The 23322-nt window shown below is 52.2% G+C and overlaps 1 protein-coding gene across 1 annotated transcript; it reads right to left on the bottom strand.

The window, feature by feature from the left end:
- Positions 1-5509: 5509 nt before the first annotated feature.
- LOC139269204 (ice nucleation protein-like) lies at positions 5510-23140 on the bottom strand. Its single transcript, XM_070888296.1, has 10 exons — positions 22935-23140; positions 21695-22181; positions 20178-20474; positions 18843-19385; positions 17967-18244; positions 14672-14984; positions 13337-13879; positions 12426-12738; positions 9150-9470; positions 5510-6024 (listed from the first exon to the last, which is right to left on the bottom strand). Exons 1-10 carry the CDS (start codon positions 23138-23140, stop codon positions 5510-5512), a joined length of 3816 nt encoding a protein of 1271 aa, XP_070744397.1.
- Positions 23141-23322: the final 182 nt, after the last annotated feature.

The raw sequence follows: 23322 nt of genomic DNA, 5'->3' as shown, positions 1-23322 counted from the left end.
AAGAGACCTTTGTGCGTGTTGATACAGGTGAGGCCCTTCGATGATTCTTCCAACTCCTGCGTCATGTGGGCCAAGGTCAAGTCCAGCTTCGTGAACGTCTTTCCTCCCGCCAGCGTAGCAAAAAGGTCAACGGCCTTTGGTAGTGGGTATTGATCCTGCAGGGAGAAACGATTGATAGTTACTTTGTAATCGCCACAGATTCTGATGGTGCCGTCTCCCTTGAGGACGGGAACAATTGGACTGGCCCACTCGTTGAATTTGATCGGTGAAATGATCCCCTCTCATTGCAGCCGGTCCAGCTCGATCTCTACCCTTTCTCTCATCATGAAAGGTACCACTCACACCTTGTGATGGATGGGTCGTGCCCCCGGAATTAGTTGGATCTGCACATTTGCTCCTTGGAACTTCTCGGTGCCTGGTTCGAACAGCGAAGGGAACTTGTTTAAGACTTGGGCACACGAAGTGTCGTCAGTGGGCGAGAGTGCTCGGATGTTGTCCCAGTTCCAGTGTATCTTTCCCAGCCAGCTCTTGCCGAGCAGCGTCCGGTACCACAAAGCGTGGTGGCTTGTGCACCACTCCATCATAGGAGACCTTTACAGTAGCACTGCTGATTACAGGAATCAGTTCCTTTGTGTAAGTTCTCAGTTTCGTGCGAATGGGAGTCAGGACTGGCCTTGAGGCCTTGCTGCACCACAATTTTTCAAAAGTCTTTTTGCTCATAATGGACTGGCTCGTGCCCGTGTCCAGCTCCATTGACACCGGCAGTCCATTTAATTCAACCTTCAGCATTATCAGGTGACACTTTGTGGTAAATATGTGCACCCCATATACCTCTGCTCCTCGGTCTAAGGCTCTGGTTTGTTGTGATCCACCGTGGATCTGTCCTCCTCTGCAACATGGTGGTTTTCAGGATTAACAGGGTTTGCAGCTCGGCTCCACATATGTTGGAGGTGTCACATTGTTCCATAGCCCTTCCAAATGTCGCCTTTGAATCGGCATGAATGGAAACGATGATCACCCCTGCAGCGCCAACAAGGTGTTAATGGCCTTGCATTCATCACCCTTGATGGTGGACTCTGAGACATCTGCGGTCGTGCAGCTGCAGGTATGTGTGACCTGCCTTGTACGTTGCGATTTGAAAACAACATCACTTTGTTCACAGTACTTGTAGCAGCACTCGTGTGCTGGGAGATTTGCTTAGTATTGTCACTGGTGGCAATGAACGCCTGGGCTATCGCTACGGCCATACTCAAGGTTGGGGTCTCTACAGTCAAAAATTTGTGAAGTATCACTTCATGGCCAATGCCAAGTACGAAAAAGTCTCTGAGCATGTGCTCCAAATGTCCTTCAAATTCGCAATGTCCTGCAAGGCGTCTTAGCTCGGCGACATAACTCGCTACTTCCTGGCCTTCAGACCTTATGTAGGTGTAGAACCGGTACCTCGCCATCAGAACGCTTTCCTTCGGGTTCAGATGCTCCCGGACCAGTGTGCACAAATCATCATACGATTTCTCTGTGGATTTCGCTGGAGCAAGCAGATTTTTCATGAGGTCATATGTTGGTGCCCCACAAACGGTGAGGAGAATCGCCCTTCGTTTGGCAGCGTTCGCTTATACTTCCAGCTCGTTGGCCACGAAGTATTGGTCGAATCGCTCCATGAAGATTTCCCAATCATCTCCCTCTGAGAATTTCTCCAGGATGCCCACTGTTCTCTGCATCGTTAGGTTCGTCATCTGTATCTTGTCGCCAGTTGTTATATATGAATAAAGAATCTGACTGAATACTGTGAGCTCAAAGTAAAGTGTGACCGTAATCTTTTATTGCAGGTCTCCAGAGTGCCTCTCCAGCCTGTGAGGCCTCCTTAAGTACCTGTGCTCCCAAGGGATTATGGGATCCCTTGGGACTCCGGGGGATGAGCCCTCTGGTGGCTGTACAAGATATATACGTTCACATACATAACAGTTACCTCTTCAAAAAATTCAATCAGGTTATTCAAACATGATCTTCCTTTAACAAATCCGTGCTGACTGTCCCTAATTAATCCTTGCCTATCCAAGTGTAAATTTAGCCTGACTTTCAGGATTTTTTCCAATAATTTTTCCACCACTGAGGTTAGACTGACAGGTCTGTAATTACTCGGTCTATCCCTTTCTCCCTTCTTAAACAAGGGTACCATATTAGCAGTTGTCCGGCACCATGCCCAAATCCAAAGAGGACTGGAAAATGATGGGCAAGGCCTCTGCTATTTCCTTTTATACTTTGCTCAACAGCCTGGGATGCATTTCATCTGGACCTGGGGACTTAACTACTTTCAAAGCTGCTAAACCCCTTAATACCTCTACACTCACGATGTTTATTTCATCCAGAGTTTCGCTCTCCTCCTTGATAGCAGTATCTGCATTGCCCCTTTCCTTTGTGAAAATAGACGCAAAATATTCATTGAGATCCCTACCAACACCTTCCGCCTCCACACAAAGATTACCCTCATGGTTTCTAATAGGCCCTATCCTTTCTTTAGTTATTCTCTTGCTCTTAATATATTTATGGAACATCTTTGGGTTTTCCTTAAGTTTACTAGCCAATAATTTTTCATGTTCTCGCTTAGAATTCCTATTATCCTTTTTAACTTTCTATATTCCTCCAAAGATTATACAGTATTTAGCTGTTGGTATATGACATAAGCATCCCTTCTTTTCTTTATTCTCCCCTGTAAGTCCCTCGACATCCAGGCTCTAAAATTGTTATTCCCACCCTTTTTCTTTAAGGGAACATGTTTGGCCTGAGCCTTCCGGATCTCCTCCTTGAATGCCTCCCACTGTTCCGACACTGATTTACACACAAGTAGCTGTTTCCAGTCCACTGTGGGCAAATCACTCTTCAACTTAGCAAAGTTAGCTTTTCCCCAATTTGGGACTTTTATTCCTGCTCTATCCTTATCCATAACTAACTTGAATCTGACTGAATTATGGTCACTGGCACCCAAGTGCTCTCCCACTGATACCCCTTCAACCTGCCCAGCTTCATTCCCCAAAACTAAATCCAAGACCGCCCCCTCTCATGTTTGGCTTGAATCTCGGACTCTTGGACCTCCCGATTTCTCGAACTCCCGAACTCCCGAACTCCCGAATTGTCTAACTGCCGAATCTCGGACTCTCGGAATTCCCGAACTCCCGAACTCCCAAACTCTCGGACCTCCTGAACTCCCGAACTCTCGGAACTCCCGAACTCTCGGACGTCCCGAATTCTCGAACTCCCGAACTCCGAATTCTCAAACTCCTGAACTCCCGACCTCCCAAACTCTCAGACCTCCCGAACTCCAGAACTCCTGAATTCCCGAACTCCCGAACTCCCGAATCTCGGACTCTCGGACCTCCCGAACACTCGGACCTCCCGAACTCCGGACCTCCCGAACTCCAGAACTCTCGAATTCTCGAACTCCCGAACTCCCGAATCTCGGACTTCCCGAACTCTCGGACCTCCCAAACTCCCGAACTCTCAGACCTCCCGAACTCTTGAACCACCCGAACTCCCGAATTCTCGAACTCCCGAATTCTTGAACTCCCGAACTCTCGGACATCCCGAACTCTTGGACCTCCCGAACTCTCAGACCTGCCAAACTCTCGGACCTCCCGAACTCCCGAATTCCCGAACTCCCGGACTCTTGAACTTCCGAACTCTCGGGCTCTTGAACTCCCGAACTCTCGGACCTCCCAACCTATCAAACTCCCGAACCTCCCGAACTCTCCGACCTCCCAGAACTCCCGAACTCTCGGAATTCCTGAGCTCTTGGATTCCCGGACTCCCGACCTCCCGAACCCCTGAACTCTTGGACTCATGAACTCCCAAACTCTTGAACTCCCGGACTCCTGAACTTTTGAACTCCCAAACTCGCGAACTCTCCGACCTCCTGAACTCCCGGACTCCCAAGCTCTCCGACCTGCTGAACTCACGGACTCCCGAACTCTCAAACTCCCGAACTCCCGAACTCTCGAACTCCAGAATTCCTGAACTCTTGAACTCCCGAACTCTCCAACCTCCCGAGCTCCCGAACTCTCCGACCTCCCGAACTCCCGAACTCTCGAACTCCTGAACTCCCGAACTCTCGAACTCTCGGACCTCCCGAACTCCCAAACTCTTGAACTCCTGAACTCTCGGACCTCCCAAACACCCGAACTCCCGACCTCTCGAACTCCAGAACTCCCGAACTCTCGAACTCCCGAACTCCTGAACTCTTGAACTCCTGAACCCACAGACCTCCCGACTTCCCGAACTCCTGAACTCCCGAACTCTCGAACTCCCGAACTCTCGAACTCCCAAACTCTCCGAGCTCCCGAGCTCCCAAACTCTCCAACCTCCCAGAGCTCCCAAACTCTTGGAGCTCCCGAACTCACGAGCTCCTGAACTCTCCGACCCCCTGAATTCCCGAAATCTCCAACCTCCCAAACTCACAAACTCTCGGACTCCTGAACTCTCCGAGCTCCCGAGCTCCCAAGCTCCCGAACTCCCGAACTCTCTGACCTCCCGAACTCCCAAACTCCTGAACTCTTGGACACCCTGAACTCCCGAACTCCAGATCTCTCGAACTCCCGAACTCCTGAACTTCCAAATGCTCAGAACTCTCAAACTCTCGAAATCCAGAACTCACGAACGCTCAGACCGCACGAACTCCCAAACTCTTGGACTGCCCGAAATCCCGAACTCCTGAACTCCTGAACCCTCGGACCTCCTGAATTCTCGAACTCTCGAACTCTCGAACTCATTAATCTCTTGGACCTCCTGAACTCGAGAATTCCCGAACTCCTGAACTCCCGAACTCTCGGACACCACGGACTCCCGACCTCCCAAACTCCCAAACTCCCGACCTCCTGAACTCTCGGACCCCCCTAACACCCGAACTACCCAACTCTTGAACTCCTGAACTCCCAAACTCTCGACATTCCGAACTCCTGAACTCTCGGACTGTCGAACTCCCGAACTCAAGAATTCCCGAACTGCCGAACTCTCGAACTCTCGAACTCCCAAATTCCCAAACTGCCGAACTCTCGAACTCCCGCACTCCCGAATTCCCGAACTGCCGAACTCTCGAACTCGTGAACTCTCGAACTCCCGAACTCCTGAATTCTCGAACTGCCGAACTCTCGAACTCTCTAATTCCCGAACTGCCGAACTCTTGAACTTTCGAACTCTCGAACTCACGAACACCAGAACTCCCGAATTCCCGAACTGCCGAACCCTCGAACTCCCGAACTCCCGAACTGCCGAACTTAAAACTCTAGAACTCTCGAACTCCCGAACTCCCGAATTCCCGAACTCTCGAACTCTTGAACTCTCGAACTCTCGAACTTCCGAACTCCCGAATTTCCGAACTGCCGAACTCTCGAACTCTCGAACTCCCGAACTCCTGAATGCCCGATCTGCCGAACTCTCGAACTCTCGAACTCTCGAACTCCCGAATTCCCGAACTGCCGAACTCTCGAACTCTTGAACTCTCGAACTCCCGAACTCCCGATTACCCGAACTGTCGAACTCTCGAACTCTCGAACACCCGAACTCCCGAATTGCCGAACTGCCGCACTCTCGAATTCTCGAACTCCCGAACTCCCGAATTCCGGAACAGCCGAACTCTCAAACTCCCGAACTCCCAAACTGCCGAACTCTTGAACTGTCGAACTCCCGAACTCCCGAATTCCCGAACTGCCGAACTCTCGAACTCTCGAACTCTCGAACTCCCGAATTGCCGAACTGCCGAAATCTCGAACTCCTGAATTCCCAAACTCTCGAACACTTGAACTCTCGAACTCTCGAACTCCCGAACTCCCGAATTCCCGAACTGCCGAACTCTCGAAATCCCAAACTCCCGAATTTCTGACCTGCCGAACTCTCGAACTCCCGAACTGCCGAACTCTCGAACTCTCGAACTCTCGCACTCTCGAACTCCCGAATTCCCGAACTGCCGAACTCTCGAACTCCCGAACTCCCGAACTCCCGAACTGCCAAACTCTCGAAGTCTCGAACTCCCGAACTCTAGAATTCCAGAACTGCCGAACTCTCGAACTTTCAAACTCTCGAACTCACGAACTCCCGAATTCCCGAACTGCCGAACTCTCGAACTCTCGAACTCTTGAACTCACAAACTCCAGAACTCCTGAATTCCCGAACTGCCGAACCCTCGAACTCCCGAACTCCCGAACTACCGAACTTAAAACTCTAGAACTCTAGAACTCTCGAACTCCCGAACTCCCGAATTCCCGAACTCTCGAACTCTTGAACTCTCGAAGTCTCGAACTCCCGAACTCCCGAATTCCCGAACTGCAGAACTCTCGAACTTCCGAACTCCCGAATTTCCGAACTGCCGAACTGTCGAACTCTCGAACTCCCGAACTCCTGAATGCCCGATCTGCCGAACTCTCGAACTCTCGAACTCTAAAACTCCCGAATTCACGAACTGCCGAACTCTCAAACTCCTGAACTCCCGAATTCCCGAAATGTCGAACTCTAAAACTCTCGAACTCACGAACTCACGAACTCATGAATTCCCGAACTGCCGAACTCTCGAACTCTCGAACTCTCGAACTATCAAACTCCCGAATTCCCGAACTGCCGAACTCTCGAACTCCCGAACTCCCGAACTCCCGAACTCCCGAACTGCCAAACTCTCGAAGTCTCGAACTCACAAACTCTAGAATTCCAGAACTGCCGAACTCTCGAACTTTCAAACTCTCGAACTCCCGAATTCCCGAACTGCCGAACTCTCGAACTCTCGAACTCTCGAACTCACGAACTCCAGAACTCCCGAATTCCCGAACTGCCGAACCCTCTAACTCCCGAACTCCCGAACTACCGAACTTAAAACTCTAGAATTCTCGAACTCCCGAACTCCCGAATTCCCGAACTCTCGAACTCTTGAACTCTCGAACTCTCGAACTCCCGAACTCCCGAATTCCCGAACTGCCGAACACTTGAACTCTCGAACTCCCGAACTCCCGAATTCCCGAACTGCCGAACTCTCGAAATCCCAAACTCCCGAATTTCTGACCTGCCGAAGTCTCGAACTCCAGAACTGCCGAACTCTCGAACTCTCGAACTCTCGCACTCTCGAACTCCCGAATTCCCGAACTGCCGAACTCTCGAACTTCTGAACTCCCGAACTCCCGAACTCCCGAACTCCCGAACTGCCAAACTCTCGAAGTCTCGAACTCCCGAACTCTAGAATTCCAGAACTGCCGAACTCTCGAACTTTCAAACTCTCGAACTCACGAACTCCCGAATTCCCGAACTGCCGAACTCTCGAACTCTCGAACTCTCGAACTCACGAACTCCAGAACTCCCGAATTCCCGAACTGCCGAACCCTTGAACTCCCGAACTCCCGAACTACCGAACTTAAAACTCTAGAACTCTCGAACTCCCGAACTCCCGAATTCCAGAACTCTCGAACTCTTGAACTCTCGAACTCTCGAACTCCCGAACTCCCGAATTCCCGAACTGCAGAACTCTCGAACTTCCGAACTCCCGAATTTCTGAACTGCCGAACTCTCGAACTCCCGAACTCCTGAATGCCCGATCTGCCGAACTCTCGAACTCTCGAACTCTCGAACTCCCGAATTCCCGAACTGCCGAACTCTCGAACTCTTGAACTCTTGAACTCCCGAACTCCCGAACTCTCTGACCTCCCGAACTCCTGAACTCTTGGACACCCTGAACTCCCGAACTCCAGATCTCTCGAACTCCCGAACTCCTGAACTTCCAAATGCTCAGAACTCTCAAACTCTCGAAATCCAGAACTCACGAACGCTCGGACCGCACGAACTCCCAAACTCTTGGACTGCCCGAAATCCCGAACTCCTGAACTCCTGAACCCTCGGACCTCCTGAATTCTCGAACTCTCGAACTCTCGAACTCATTAATCTCTTGGACCTCCTGAACTCGAGAATTCCCGAACTCCTGAACTCCCGAACTCTCGGACACCACGGACTCCCGACCTCCCAAACTCCCAAACTCCCGACCTCCTGAACTCTCGGACCCCCCTAACACCCAAACCACCCAACTCTTGAACTCCCGAACTCACAAACTCTCGACATCCCGAACTCCTGAACTCTCGGACTGTCGAACTCCCGAACTCATGAATTCCCGAACTGCCGAACTCTCGAACTCTCGAACTCTCGAACTCCCAAATTCCCGAACTGCCGAACTCTCTAATTCCCGAACTCCCGAATTCCTGAACTGCCAAACTCTCGAACTCTCGAACTCTCGAACTCCCGAATTCCCGAACTGCCGAACTCTCAAACTCCTGAACTCCCGAATTCCCGAAATGTCGAACTCTAAAACTCTCGAACTCACGAACTCACGAACTCATGAATTCCCAAACTGCCGAACTCTAGAACTCTCGAACTCTCGAACTATCAAACTCCCGAATTCCCGAACTGCCGAACTCTCGAACTCCCGAACTCCCGAACTCCCGAACTGCCAAACTCTCGAAGTCGCGAACTCCCGAACTCTAGAATTCCAGCACTGCCGAACTCTCGAACTTTCAAACTCTCGAACTCACGAACTCCCGAATTCCCGAACTGCCGAACTCTCGAACTCTCGAACTCTCGAACTCTCGAACTCACGAACTCCAGAACTCCCGAATTCCCGAACTGCCGAACCCTCGAACTCCCGAACTCCCGAACTGCCGAACTTAAAACTCTAGAACTCTCGAACTCCCGAACTCCCGAATTCCCGAACTCTCGAACTCTTGAACTCTCGAACTCTCGAACTCCCGAACTCCCGAATTCCCGAACTGCAGAACTCTCGAACTTCCGAACTCACGAATTTCCGAACTGCCGAACTCTCGAACTCTCGAACTCCCGAACTCCCGAATGCCCGATCTGCCGAACTCTCGAACTCTCGAACTCCCGAATTCCCGAATTGCCGAACTCTCGAACTCTTGAACTCTCGAACTCCCGAACTCCCGATTACCCGAACTTTCGAACTCTCGAACTCTCGAACACCCGAACTCCCGAATTGCCGAACTGCTGCACTCTCGAATTCTCGAACTCCCGAACTCCCGAATTCCGGAACAGCCGAACTCTCAAACTCCCGAACTCCCAAACTGCCGAACTCTCGAACTCTCGAACTCCCGAACTCCCGAATTCCCGAACTGCCGAACTCTCGAACTCTCGAACTCTCGAACTCCCGAATTGCCGAACTGCCGAAATCTCGAACTCCTGAATTCCCGAACTCTCGAACACTTGAACTCTCGAACTCTCGAACTCCCGAACTCCCGAATTCCCGAACTGCCGAACTCTCGAAATCCCAAACTCCCGAATTTCTGACCTGCCGAACTCTCGAACTCCCGAACTGCTGAACTCTCGAACTCTCGAACTCTCGCACTCTCGAACTCCCGAATTCCCGAACTGCCGAACTCTCGAACTCCCGAACTCCTGAACTCCCGAACTCCCGAACTGCCAAACTCTCGAAGTCTCGAACTCTAGAATTCCAGAACTGCCGAACTCTCGAACTTTCAAACTCTCGAACTCACGAACTCCCGAATTCCCGAACTGCCGAACTCTCGAACTCTCGAACTCTCGAACTCACGAACTCCAGAACTCCCGAATTCCCGAACTGCCGAACCCTCGAACTCCCGAACTCCCGAACTACCGAACTTAAAACTCTAGAACTCTCGAACTCCCGAACTCCCGAATTCCCGAACTCTCGAACTCTTGAACTCTCGAACTCTCGAACTCCCGAACTCCTGAATTCCCGAACTGCAGAACTCTCGAACTTCCGAACTCCCGAATTTCCGAACTGCCGAACTCTCGAACTCTCGAACTCCCGAACTCCTGAATGCCCGATCTGCCGAACTCTCGAACTCTCGAACTCTCGAACTCCCGAATTCCCGAACTGCCGAACTCTCGAACTCTTGAACTCTCGAACTCCCGAACTCCCGATTACCCGAACTGTCGAATTCTCGAACTCTCGAACACCCGAACTCCCGAATTGCCGAACTGCCGCACTCTCGAATTCTCGAACTCCCGAACTCCCGAATTCCGGAACAGCCGAACTCTCAAACTCCCGAACTCCCAAACTGCCGAACTCTCGAACTCTCGAACTCCCGAACTCCCGAATTCCCGAACTGTCGAACTCTCGAACTCTCGCATTCCTGAACTCCCGATCTCCCGAATTCCAGAACTCTTGAACTCTCGAACTGCCGAACTCCCGAATTCCCGAACAGCCGAACTCTCGAACTACCGAACTCCCGAACTCCCAAACTGCCGACCTCTAACTCCCGAACTCCCGAACTCCCGAATTCCCGAACTGCCGAACTCTCAAACTCTCGAACTCTCGAACTCCCGAACTCCCGAATTCCCGAACTCTCGAACTCTCGAACTCTCGAAATCTCGAACTCCTGAACTCCCGAATTCCCAAACTGCCGAACTCTCGCACTCCCGAACTCCCGAATTACCGAACAGCCGATCTCTCGAACTCTCGAACTCCCGAACTCCCGAATGCCCGAACTCTCGAACTCTCGAACTCTCGAAATCCCGAACTCCCAAATTCCCGAACTACCGAACTCTCGAACTCCCGAACTCTCGAACTCCCGAATTCCCGAACTGCCGAACTCTCGAACTCCCGAACTCTCGAAATCCCGAATTCCCGAACTCTCAAACGCTCGAACTCTTGAACTCTCAAACTCCCGAACTCCCGAATTCCCGAACTCTCGAACTCTTGAACTCTCGAACTCTCGAACTCCCGAACTCCTGAATTCCCGAACTGCAGAACTCTCGAACTTCCGAACTCCCGAATTTCTGAACTGCCGAACTCTCGAACTCTCGAACTCCCGAACTCCTGAATGCCCGATCTGCCGAACTCTCGAACTCTCGAACTCTCGAACTCCCGAATTCCCGAACTGCCGAACTCTCGAACTCTTGAACTCTCGAACTCCCGAACTCCCGATTACCCGAACTGTCGAATTCTCGAACTCTCGAACACCCGAACTCCCGAATTGCCGAACTGCCGCACTCTCGAATTCTCGAACTCCCGAACTCCCGAATTCCGGAACAGCCGAACTCTCAAACTCCCGAACTCCCAAACTGCCGAACTCTCGAACTCTCGAACTCCCGAACTCCCGAATTCCCGAACTGTCGAACTCTCGAACTCTCGCATTCCTGAACTCCCGATCTCCCGAATTCCAGAACTCTTGAACTCTCGAACTGCCGAACTCCCGAATTCCCGAACAGCCGAACTCTCGAACTACCGAACTCCCGAACTCCCAAACTGCCGACCTCTAACTCCCGAACTCCCGAACTCCCGAATTCCCGAACTGCCGAACTCTCAAACTCTCGAACTCTCGAACTCCCGAACTCCCGAATTCCCGAACTCTCGAACTCTCGAACTCTCGAAATCTCGAACTCCTGAACTCCCGAATTCCCAAACTGCCGAACTCTCGCACTCCCGAACTCCCGAATTACCGAACAGCCGATCTCTCGAACTCTCGAACTCCCGAACTCCCGAATGCCCGAACTCTCAAACGCTCGAACTCTCGAAATCCCGAACTCCCAAATTCCCGAACTACCGAACTCTCGAACTCCCGAACTCTCGAACTCCCGAATTCCCGAACTGCCGAACTCTCGAACTCCCGAACTCTCGAAATCCCGAATTCCCGAACTCTCAAACGCTCGAACTCTTGAACTCTCAAACTCCCGAACTCCCGAATTCCCGAACTCTCAAACTCTCGAACTCTCGAACTCCCGAACTCCCGAACTGCCGAACTCTAAAACACTCGATCTCCCGAACTGCCGAACTCTAAAACACTCGAACTCCTGAACTCCCGAATTACTGTACTGCCGAACTCTCGAACTTTCGAACGCTCGAACTCCCGAACTCCCAAATATCCCGAACTGCCGCACTCTCGAACTCTCGAACTCCAGAACTCCCGAATTCCCGAAGTGTCGAACTCTCGAACTCTCGAACTCTAGAACTCTCGAACTCCCGAACTCCCGAATTCCCGAACTCTCGAACTCTTGAACTCTCGAACTCTCGAACTCCCGAACTCCCGAATTCCAGAACTGCAGAACTCTCGAACTTCCGAACTCCCGAATTTCCGAACTGCCGAACTCTCGAACTCTCGAACTCCCGAACTCCCGAATGCCCGATCTGCCGAACTCTCGAACTCTCGAACTCTCGAACTCCCGAATTCCCGAATTGCCGAACTCTCGAACTCTTGAACTCTCGAACTCCCGAACTCCCGATTACCCGAACTTTCGAACTCTCGAACTCTCGAACACCCGAACTCCCGAATTGCCGAACTGCTGCACTCTCGAATTCTCGAACTCCCGAACTCCCGAATTCCGGAACAGCCGAACTCTCAAACTCCCGAACTCCCAAACTGCCGAACTCTCGAACTCTCGAACTCCAGAACTCCCGAATTCCCGAACTGCCGAACTCTCGAACTCTCGAACTCTCGAACTCCCGAATTGCCGAACTGCCGAAATCTCGAACTCCTGAATTCCCGAACTCTCGAACACTTGAACTCTCGAACTCTCGAACTCCCGAACTCCCGAATTCCCGAACTGCCGAACTCTCGAAATCCCAAACTCCCGAATTTCTGACCTGCCGAACTCTCGAACTCCCGAACTGCTGAACTCTCGAACTCTCGAACTCTCGCACTCTCGAACTCCCGAATTCCCGAACTGCCGAACTCTCGAACTCCCGAACTCCCGAACTCCCGAACTGCCAAACTCTCGAAGTCTCGAACTCTAGAATTCCAGAACTGCCGAACTCTCGAACTTTCAAACTCTCGAACTCACGAACTCCCGAATTCCCGAACTGCCGAACTCTCGAACTCTCGAACTCTCGAACTCACGAACTCCAGAACTCCCGAATTCCCGAACTGCCGAACCCTCGAACTCCCGAACTCCCGAACTACCGAACTTAAAACTCTAGAACTCTCGAACTCCCGAACTCCCGAATTCCCGAACTCTTGAACTCTCGAACTCTCGAACTCCCGAACTCCTGAATTCCCGAACTGCAGAACTCTCGAACTTCCGAACTCCCGAATTTCCGAACTGCCGAACTCTCGAACTCTCGAACTCCCGAACTCCTGAATGCCCGATCTGCCGAACTCTCGAACTCTCGAACTCTCGAACTCCCGAATTCCCGAACTGCCGAACTCTCGAACTCTTGAACTCTTGAACTCCCGAACTCCCGATTACCCGAACTTTCGAACTCTCGAACTCTCGAACACCCGAACTCCCGAATTGCCGAACTGCCGCACTCTCGAATTCTCGAACTCCCGAACTCCCGAATTCCGGAACAGCCGAACTCTCAAACTCCCGAACTCCCAAACTGCCGAACTCTCGAACTCTCGAACTCCCGAACTCCTAAATTCCCGAACTGTCGAACTCTCGAACTCTCGCATTCCTGAACTCCCGAACTCCCGAATTCCAGAACTCTTGAACTCTCGAACTGCCGAACTCCCGAATTCCTGAACAGCCGAACTCTCGAACTACCGAACTCCCGAACTCCCAAACTGCCGACCTCTAACTCCCGAACTCCCGAACTCCCGAATTCCCGAACTGCCGAACTCTCAAACTCTCGAACTCTCGAACTCCCGAACTCCCGAATTCCCGAACTCTCGAACTCTCGAACTCTCGAAATCTCGAACTCCTGAACTCCCGAATTCCCAAACTGCTGAACTCTCGCACTCCCGAACTCCCGAATTACCGAACAGCCGATCTCTCGAACTCTCGAACTCCCGAACTCCCGAATGCCCGAACTCTCGAACTCTCGAACTCTCGAAATCCCGAACTCCCAAATTCCCGAACTACCGAACTCTCGAACTCCTGAACTCTCGAACTCCCGAATTCCCGAACTGCCGAACTCTCGAACTCCCGAACTCTCGAAATCCCGAATTCCCGAACTCTCAAACGCTCGAACTCTTGAACTCTCAAACTCCCGAACTCCCGAATTCCCGAACTCTCAAACTCTCGAACTCTCGAACTCCCGAACTCCTGAACTGCCGAACTCTAAAACACTCGATCTCCCGAACTGCCGAACTCTAAAACACTCGAACTCCTGAACTCCCGAATTACTGTACTGCCGAACTCTCGAACTTTCGAACGCTCGAACTCCCGAACTCCCAAATATCCCGAACTGCCGCACTCTCGAACTCTCGAACTCCAGAACTCCCGAATTCCCGAAGTGTCGAACTCTCGAACTCTCGAACTCTAGAACTCTCGAACTCCCGAACTCCCGAATTCCCGAACTCTCGAACTCTTGAACTCTCGAACTCTCGAACTCCCGAACTCCCGAATTCCCGAACTGCAGAACTCTCGAACTTCCGAACTCCCGAATTTCCGAACTGCCGAACTCTCGAACTCTCGAACTCCCGAACTCCCGAATGCCCGATCTGCCGAACTCTCGAACTCTCGAACTCTCGAACTCCCGAATTCCCGAATTGCCGAACTCTCGAACTCTTGAACTCTCGAACTCCCAAACTCCCGATTACCCGAACTTTCGAACTCTCGAACTCTCGAACACCCGAACTCCCGAATTGCCGAACTGCTGCACTCTCGAATTCTCGAACTCCCGAACTCCCGAATTCCGGAACAGCCGAACTCTCAAACTCCCGAACTCCCAAACTGCCGAACTCTCGAACTCCCGAACTCCCGAATTCCCGAACTGCCGAACTCTCGAACTCTCGAACTCTCGAACTCCCGAATTGCCGAACTGCCGAAATCTCGAACTCCTGAATTCCCGAACTCTCGAACACTTGAACTCTCGAACTCTCGAACTCCCGAACTCCCGAATTCCCGAACTGCCGAACTCTCGAAATCCCAAACTCCCGAATTTCTGACCTGCCGAACTCTCGAACTCCCGAACTGCTGAACTCTCGAACTCTCGAACTCTCGCACTCTCGAACTCCCGAATTCCCGAACTGCCGAACTCTCGAACTCCCGAACTCCCGAACTCCCGAACTGCCAAACTCTCGAAGTCTCGAACTCTAGAATTCCAGAACTGCCGAACTCTCGAACTTTCAAACTCTCGAACTCACGAACTCCCGAATTCCCGAACTGCCGAACTCTCGAACTCTCGAACTCTCGAACTCACGAACTCCAGAACTCCCGAATTCCCGAACTGCCGAACCCTCGAACTCCCGAACTCCCGAACTACCGAACTTAAAACTCTAGAACTCTCGAACTCCCGAACTCCCGAATTCCCGAACTCTTGAACTCTCGAACTCTCGAACTCCCGAACTCCTGAATTCCCGAACTGCAGAACTCTCGAACTTCCGAACTCCCGAATTTCCGAACTGCCGAACTCTCGAACTCTCGAACTCCCGAACTCCTGAATGCCCGATCTGCCGAACTCTCGAACTCTCGAACTCTCGAACTCCCGAATTCCCGAACTGCCGAACTCTCGAACTCTTGAACTCTCGAACTCCCGAACTCCCGATTACCCGAACTGTCGAATTCTCGAACTCTCGAACACCCGAACTCCCGAATTGCCGAACTGCCGCACTCTCGAATTCTCGAACTCCCGAACTCCCGAATTCCGGAACAGCCGAACTCTCAAACTCCCGAACTCCCAAACTGCCGAACTCTCGAACTCTCGAACTCCCGAACTCCCGAATTCCCGAACTGTCGAACTCTCGAACTCTCGCATTCCTGAACTCCCGATCTCCCGAATTCCAGAACTCTTGAACTCTCGAACTGCCGAACTCCCGAATTCCCGAACAGCCGAACTCTCGAACTACCGAACTCCCGAACTCCCAAACTGCCGACCTCTAACTCCCGAACTCCCGAACTCCCGAATTCCCGAACTGCCGAACTCTCAAACTCTCGAACTCTCGAACTCCCGAACTCCCGAATTCCCGAACTCTCGAACTCTCGAACTCTCGAAATCTCGAACTATTGAACTCCCGAATTCCCAAACTGCCGAACTCTCGCACTCCCGAACTCCCGAATTACCGAACAGCCGATCTCTCGAACTCTCGAACTCCCGAACTCCCGAATGCCCGAACTCTCGAACTCTCGAACTCTCGAAATCCCGAACTCCCAAATTCCCGAACTACCGAACTCTCGAACTCCCGAACTCTCGAACTCCCGAATTCCCGAACTGCCGAACTCTCGAACTCCCGAACTCTCGAAATCCCGAATTCCCGAACTCTCAAACGCTCGAACTCTTGAACTCTCAAACTCCCGAACTCCCGAATTCCCGAACTCTCGAACTCTTGAACTCTCGAACTCTCGAACTCCCGAACTCCTGAATTCCCGAACTGCAGAACTCTTGAACTTCCGAACTCCCGAATTTCTGAACTGCCGAACTCTCGAACTCTCGAACTCCCGAACTCCTGAATGCCCGATCTGCCGAACTCTCGAACTCTCGAACTCTCGAACTCCCGAATTCCCGAACTGCCGAACTCTCGAACTCTTGAACTCTCGAACTCCCGAACTCCCGATTACCCGAACTGTCGAATTCTCGAACTCTCGAACACCCGAACTCCCGAATTGCCGAACTGCCGCACTCTCGAATTCTCGAACTCCCGAACTCCCGAATTCCGGAACAGCCGAACTCTCAAACTCCCGAACTCCCAAACTGCCGAACTCTCGAACTCTCGAACTCCCGAACTCCCGAATTCCCGAACTGTCGAACTCTCGAACTCTCGCATTCCTGAACTCCCGATCTCCCGAATTCCAGAACTCTTGAACTCTCGAACTGCCGAACTCCCGAATTCCCGAACAGCCGAACTCTCGAACTACCGAACTCCCGAACTCCCAAACTGCCGACCTCTAACTCCCGAACTCCCGAACTCCCGAATTCCCGAACTGCCGAACTCTCAAACTCTCGAACTCTCGAACTCCCGAACTCCCGAATTCCCGAACTCTCGAACTCTCGAACTCTCGAAATCTCGAACTCCTGAACTCCCGAATTCCCAAACTGCCGAACTCTCGCACTCCCGAACTCCCGAATTACCGAACAGCCGATCTCTCGAACTCTCGAACTCCCGAACTCCCGAATGCCCGAACTCTCAAACGCTCGAACTCTCGAAATCCCGAACTCCCAAATTCCCGAACTACCGAACTCTCGAACTCCCGAACTCTCGAACTCCCGAATTCCCGAACTGCCGAACTCTCGAACTCCCGAACTCTCGAAATCCCGAATTCCCGAACTCTCAAACGCTCGAACTCTTGAACTCTCAAACTCCCGAACTCCCGAATTCCCGAACTCTCAAACTCTCGAACTCTCGAACTCCCGAACTCCCGAACTGCCGAACTCTAAAACACTCGATCTCCCGAACTGCCGAACTCTAAAACACTCGAACTCCTGAACTCCCGAATTACTGTACTGCCGAACTCTCGAACTTTCGAACGCTCGAACTCCCGAACTCCCAAATATCCCGAACTGCCGCACTCTCGAACTCTCGAACTCCAGAACTCCCGAATTCCCGAAGTGTCGAACTCTCGAACTCTCGAACTCTAGAACTCTCGAACTCCCGAACTCCCGAATTCCCGAACTCTCGAACTCTTGAACTCTCGAACTCTCGAACTCCCGAACTCCCGAATTCCAGAACTGCAGAACTCTCGAACTTCCGAACTCCCGAATTTCCGAACTGCCGAACTCTCGAACCCTCGAACTCCCGAACTCCCGAATGCCCGATCTGCCGAACTCTCGAACTCTCGAACTCTCGAACTCCCGAATTCCCGAATTGCCGAACTCTCGAACTCTTGAACTCTCGAACTCCCGAACTCCCGATTACCCGAACTTTCGAACTCTCGAACTCTCGAACACCCGAACTCCCGAATTGCCGAACTGCTGCACTCTCGAATTCTCGAACTCCCGAACTCCCGAATTCCGGAACAGCCGAACTCTCAAACTCCCGAACTCCCAAACTGCCGAACTCTCGAACTCTCGAACTCCCGAACTCCCGAATTCCCGAACTGCCGAACTCTCGAACTCTCGAACTCTCGAACTCCCGAATTGCCGAACTGCCGAAATCTCGAACTCCTGAATTCCCGAACTCTCGAACACTTGAACTCTCGAACTCTCGAACTCCCGAACTCCCGAATTCCCGAACTGCCGAACTCTCGAAATCCCAAACTCCCGAATTTCTGACCTGCCGAACTCTCGAACTCCCGAACTGCTGAACTCTCGAACTCTCGAACTCTCGCACTCTCGAACTCCCGAATTCCCGAACTGCCGAACTCTCGAACTCCCGAACTCCCGAACTCCCGAACTGCCAAACTCTCGAAGTCTCGAACTCTAGAATTCCAGAACTGCCGAACTCTCGAACTTTCAAACTCTCGAACTCACGAACTCCCGAATTCCCGAACTGCCGAACTCTCGAACTCTCGAACTCTCGAACTCACGAACTCCAGAACTCCCGAATTCCCGAACTGCCGAACCCTCGAACTCCCGAACTCCCGAACTACCGAACTTAAAACTCTAGAACTCTCGAACTCCCGAACTCCCGAATTCCCGAACTCTTGAACTCTCGAACTCTCGAACTCCCGAACTCCTGAATTCCCGAACTGCAGAACTCTCGAACTTCCGAACTCCCGAATTTCCGAACTGCCGAACTCTCGAACTCTCGAACTCCCGAACTCCTGAATGCCCGATCTGCCGAACTCTCGAACTCTCGAACTCTCGAACTCCCGAATTCCCGAACTGCCGAACTCTCGAACTCTTGAACTCTTGAACTCCCGAACTCCCGATTACCCGAACTGTCGAACTCTCGAACTCTCGAACACCCGAACTCCCGAATTGCCGAACTGCCGCACTCTCGAATTCTCGAACTCCCGAACTCCCGAATTCCGGAACAGCCGAACTCTCAAACTCCCGAACTCCCAAACTGCCGAACTCTCGAACTCTCGAACTCCCGAACTCCTAAATTCCCGAACTGTCGAACTCTCGAACTCTCGCATTCCTGAACTCCCGAACTCCCGAATTCCAGAACTCTTGAACTCTCGAACTGCCGAACTCCCGAATTCATGAACAGCCGAACTCTCGAACTACCGAACTCCCGAACTCCCAAACTGCCGACCTCTAACTCCCGAACTCCCGAACTCCCGAATTCCCGAACTGCCGAACTCTCAAACTCTCGAACTCTCGAACTCCCGAACTCCCGAATTCCCGAACTCTCGAACTCTCGAACTCTCGAAATCTCGAACTCCTGAACTCCCGAATTCCCAAACTGCTGAACTCTCGCACTCCCGAACTCCCGAATTACCGAACAGCCGATCTCTCGAACTCTCGAACTCCCGAACTCCCGAATGCCCGAACTCTCGAACTCTCGAACTCTCGAAATCCCGAACTCCCAAATTCCCGAACTACCGAACTCTCGAACACCTGAACTCTCGAACTCCCGAATTCCCGAACTGCCGAACTCTCGAACTCCCGAACTCTCGAAATCCCGAATTCCCGAACTCTCAAACGCTCGAACTCTTGAACTCTCAAACTCCCGAACTCCCGAATTCCCGAACTCTCAAACTCTCGAACTCTCGAACTCCCGAACTCCTGAACTGCCGAACTCTAAAACACTCGATCTCCCGAACTGCCGAACTCTAAAACACTCGAACTCCTGAACTCCCGAATTACTGTACTGCCGAACTCTCGAACTTTCGAACGCTCGAACTCCCGAACTCCCAAATATCCCGAACTGCCGCACTCTCGAACTCTCGAACTCGAGAACTCCCGAATTCCCGAAGTGTTGAAATCTCGAACTCTCGAACTCTAGAACTCTCGAACTCCCGAACTCCCGAATTCCCGAACTCTCGAACTCTTGAACTCTCGAACTCTCGAACTCCCGAACTCCCGAATTCCCGAACTGCAGAACTCTCGAACTTCCGAACTCCCGAATTTCCGAACTGCCGAACTCTCGAACTCTCGAACTCCCGAACTCCCGAATGCCCGATCTGCCGAACTCTCGAACTCTCGAACTCTCGAACTCCCGAATTCCCGAATTGCCGAACTCTCGAACTCTTGAACTCTCGAACTCCCAAACTCCCGATTACCCGAACTTTCGAACTCTCGAACTCTCGAACACCCGAACTCCCGAATTGCCGAACTGCTGCACTCTCGAATTCTCGAACTCCCGAACTCCCGAATTCCGGAACAGCCGAACTCTCAAACTCCCGAACTCCCAAACTGCCGAACTCTCGAACTCTCGAACTCCCGAACTCCCGAATTCCCGAACTGCCGAACTCTCGAACTCTCGAACTCTCGAACTCCCGAATTGCCGAACTGCCGAAATCTCGAACTCCTGAATTCCCGAACTCTCGAACACTTGAACTCTCGAACTCTCGAACTCCCGAACTCCCGAATTCCCGAACTGCCGAACTCTCGAAATCCCAAACTCCCGAATTTCTGACCTGCTGAACTCTCGAACTCTCGAACTCTCGCACTCTCGAACTCCCGAATTCCCGAACTGCCGAACTCTCGAACTCCCGAACTCCCGAACTCCCGAACTGCCAAACTCTCGAAGTCTCGAACTCTAGAATTCCAGAACTGCCGAACTCTCGAACTTTCAAACTCTCGAACTCACGAACTCCCGAATTCCCGAACTGCCGAACTCTCGAACTCTCGAACTCTCGAACTCACGAACTCCAGAACTCCCGAATTCCCGAACTGACGAACCCTCGAACTCCCGAACTCCCGAACTACCGAACTTAAAACTCTCGAACTCTCGAACTCCCGAACTCCCGAATTCCCGAACTCTCGAACTCTTGAACTCTCGAACTCTCAAACTCCCGAACTCCTGAATTCCCGAACTGCAGAACTCTCGAACTTCCGAACTCCCGAATTTCCGAACTGCCGAACTCTCGAACTCTCGAACTCCCGAACTCCTGAATGCCCGATCTGCCGAACTCTCGAACTCTCGAACTCTCGAACTCCCGAATTCCCGAACTGCCGAACTCTCGAACTCTTGAACTCTCGAACTCCCGAACTCCCGATTACCCGAACTGTCGAACTCTCGAACTCTCGAACACCCGAACTCCCGAATTGCCGAACTGCCGCACTCTCGAATTCTCGAACTCCCGAACTCCCGAATTCCGGAACAGCCGAACTCTCAAACTCCCGAACTCCCAAACTGCCGAACTCTCGAACTCTCGAACTCCCGAACTCCCGAATTCCCGAACTGTCGAACTCTCGAACTCTCGCATTCCTGAACTCCCGAACTCCCGAATTCCAGAACTCTTGAACTCTCGAACTGCCGAACTCCCGAATTCCCGAACAGCCGAACTCTCGAACTACCGAACTCCCAAACTGCCGACCTCTAACTCCCGAACTCCCGAACTCCCGAATTCCCGAACTGCCGAACTCTCAAACTCTCGAACTCTCGAACTCCCGAACTCCCGAATTCCCGAACTCTCGAACTCTCGAACTCTCGAAATCTCGAACTCCTGAACTCCCGAATTCCCAAACTGCCGAACTCTCGCACTCCCGAACTCCCGAATTACCGAACAGCCGATCTCTCGAACTCTCGAACTCCCGAACTCCCGAATGCCCGAACTCTCGAACTCTCGAACTCTCGAAATCCCGAACTCCCAAATTCCCGAACTACCGAACTCTCGAACTCCCGAACTCTCGAACTCCCGAATTCCCGAACTGCCGAACTCTCGAACTCCCGAACTCTCGAAATCCCGAATTCCCGAACTCTCAAACGCTCGAACTCTTGAACTCTCAAACTCCCGAACTCCCGAATTCCCGAACTCTCGAACTCTTGAACTCTCGAACTCTCGAACTCCCGAACTCCTGAATTCCCGAACTGCAGAACTCTTGAACTTCCGAACTCCCGAATTTCCGAACTGCCGAACTCTCGAACTCCCGAACTCCTGAATGCCCGATCTGCCGAACTCTCGAACTCTCGAACTCTCGAACTCCCGAATTCCCGAACTGCCGAACTCTCGAACTCTTGAACTCTCGAACTCCCGAACTCCCGATTACCCGAACTGTCGAATTCTCGAACTCTCGAACACCCGAACTCCCGAATTGCCGAACTGCCGCACTCTCGAATTCTCGAACTCCCGAACTCCCGAATTCCGGAACAGCCGAACTCTCAAACTCCCGAACTCCCAAACTGCCGAACTCTCGAACTCTCGAACTCCCGAACTCCCGAATTCCCGAACTGTCGAACTCTCGAACTCTCGCATTCCTGAACTCCCGATCTCCCGAATTCCAGAACTCTTGAACTCTCGAACTGCCGAACTCCCGAATTCCCGAACAGCCGAACTCTCGAACTACCGAACTCCCGAACTCCCAAACTGCCGACCTCTAACTCCCGAACTCCCGAACTCCCGAATTCCCGAACTGCCGAACTCTCAAACTCTCGAACTCTCGAACTCCCGAACTCCCGAATTCCCGAACTCTCGAACTCTCGAACTCTCGAAATCTCGAACTCCTGAACTCCCGAATTCCCAAACTGCCGAACTCTCGCACTCCCGAACTCCCGAATTACCGAACAGCCGATCTCTCGAACTCTCGAACTCCCGAACTCCCGAATGCCCGAACTCTCGAACTCTCGAACTCTCGAAATCCCGAACTCCCAAATTCCCGAACTACCGAACTCTCGAACTCCCGAACTCTCGAACTCACGAATTCCCGAACTGCCGAACTCTCGAACTCCCGAACTCTCGAAATCCCGAATTCCCGAACTCTCAAACGCTCGAACTCTTGAACTCTCAAACTCCCGAACTCCCGAATTCCCGAACTCTCGAACTCTTGAACTCTCGAACTCTCGAACTCCCGAACTCCTGAATTCCCGAACTGCAGAACTCTCGAACTTCCGAACTCCCGAATTTCCGAACTGCCGAACTCTCGAACTCTCGAACTCCCGAACTCCTGAATGCCCGATCTGCCGAACTCTCGAACTCTCGAACTCTCGAACTCCCGAATTCCCGAACTGCCGAACTCTCGAACTCTTGAACTCTCGAACTCCCGAACTCCCGATTACCCGAACTGTCGAATTCTCGAACTCTCGAACACCCGAACTCCCGAATTGCCGAACTGCCGCACTCTCGAATTCTCGAACTCCCGAACTCCCGAATTCCGGAACAGCCGAACTCTCAAACTCCCGAACTCCCAAACTGCCGAACTCTCGAACTCTCGAACTCCCAAACTCCCGAATTCCCGAACTGTCGAACTCTCGAACTCTCGCATTCCTGAACTCCCGATCTCCCGAATTCCAGAACTCTTGAACTCTCGAACTGCCGAACTCCCGAATTCCCGAACAGCCGAACTCTCGAACTACCGAACTCCCGAACTCCCAAACTGCCGACCTCTAACTCCCGAACTCCCGAACTCCCGAATTCCCGAACTGCCGAACTCTCAAACTCTCGAAC

The sequence above is a fragment of the Pristiophorus japonicus genome, chromosome 8 (assembly GCF_044704955.1).
Source record: "Pristiophorus japonicus isolate sPriJap1 chromosome 8, sPriJap1.hap1, whole genome shotgun sequence".
Lineage (NCBI taxonomy): Eukaryota > Metazoa > Chordata > Chondrichthyes > Pristiophoridae > Pristiophorus > Pristiophorus japonicus.
This window is presented reverse-complemented; position numbering and strand designations above follow the sequence as displayed.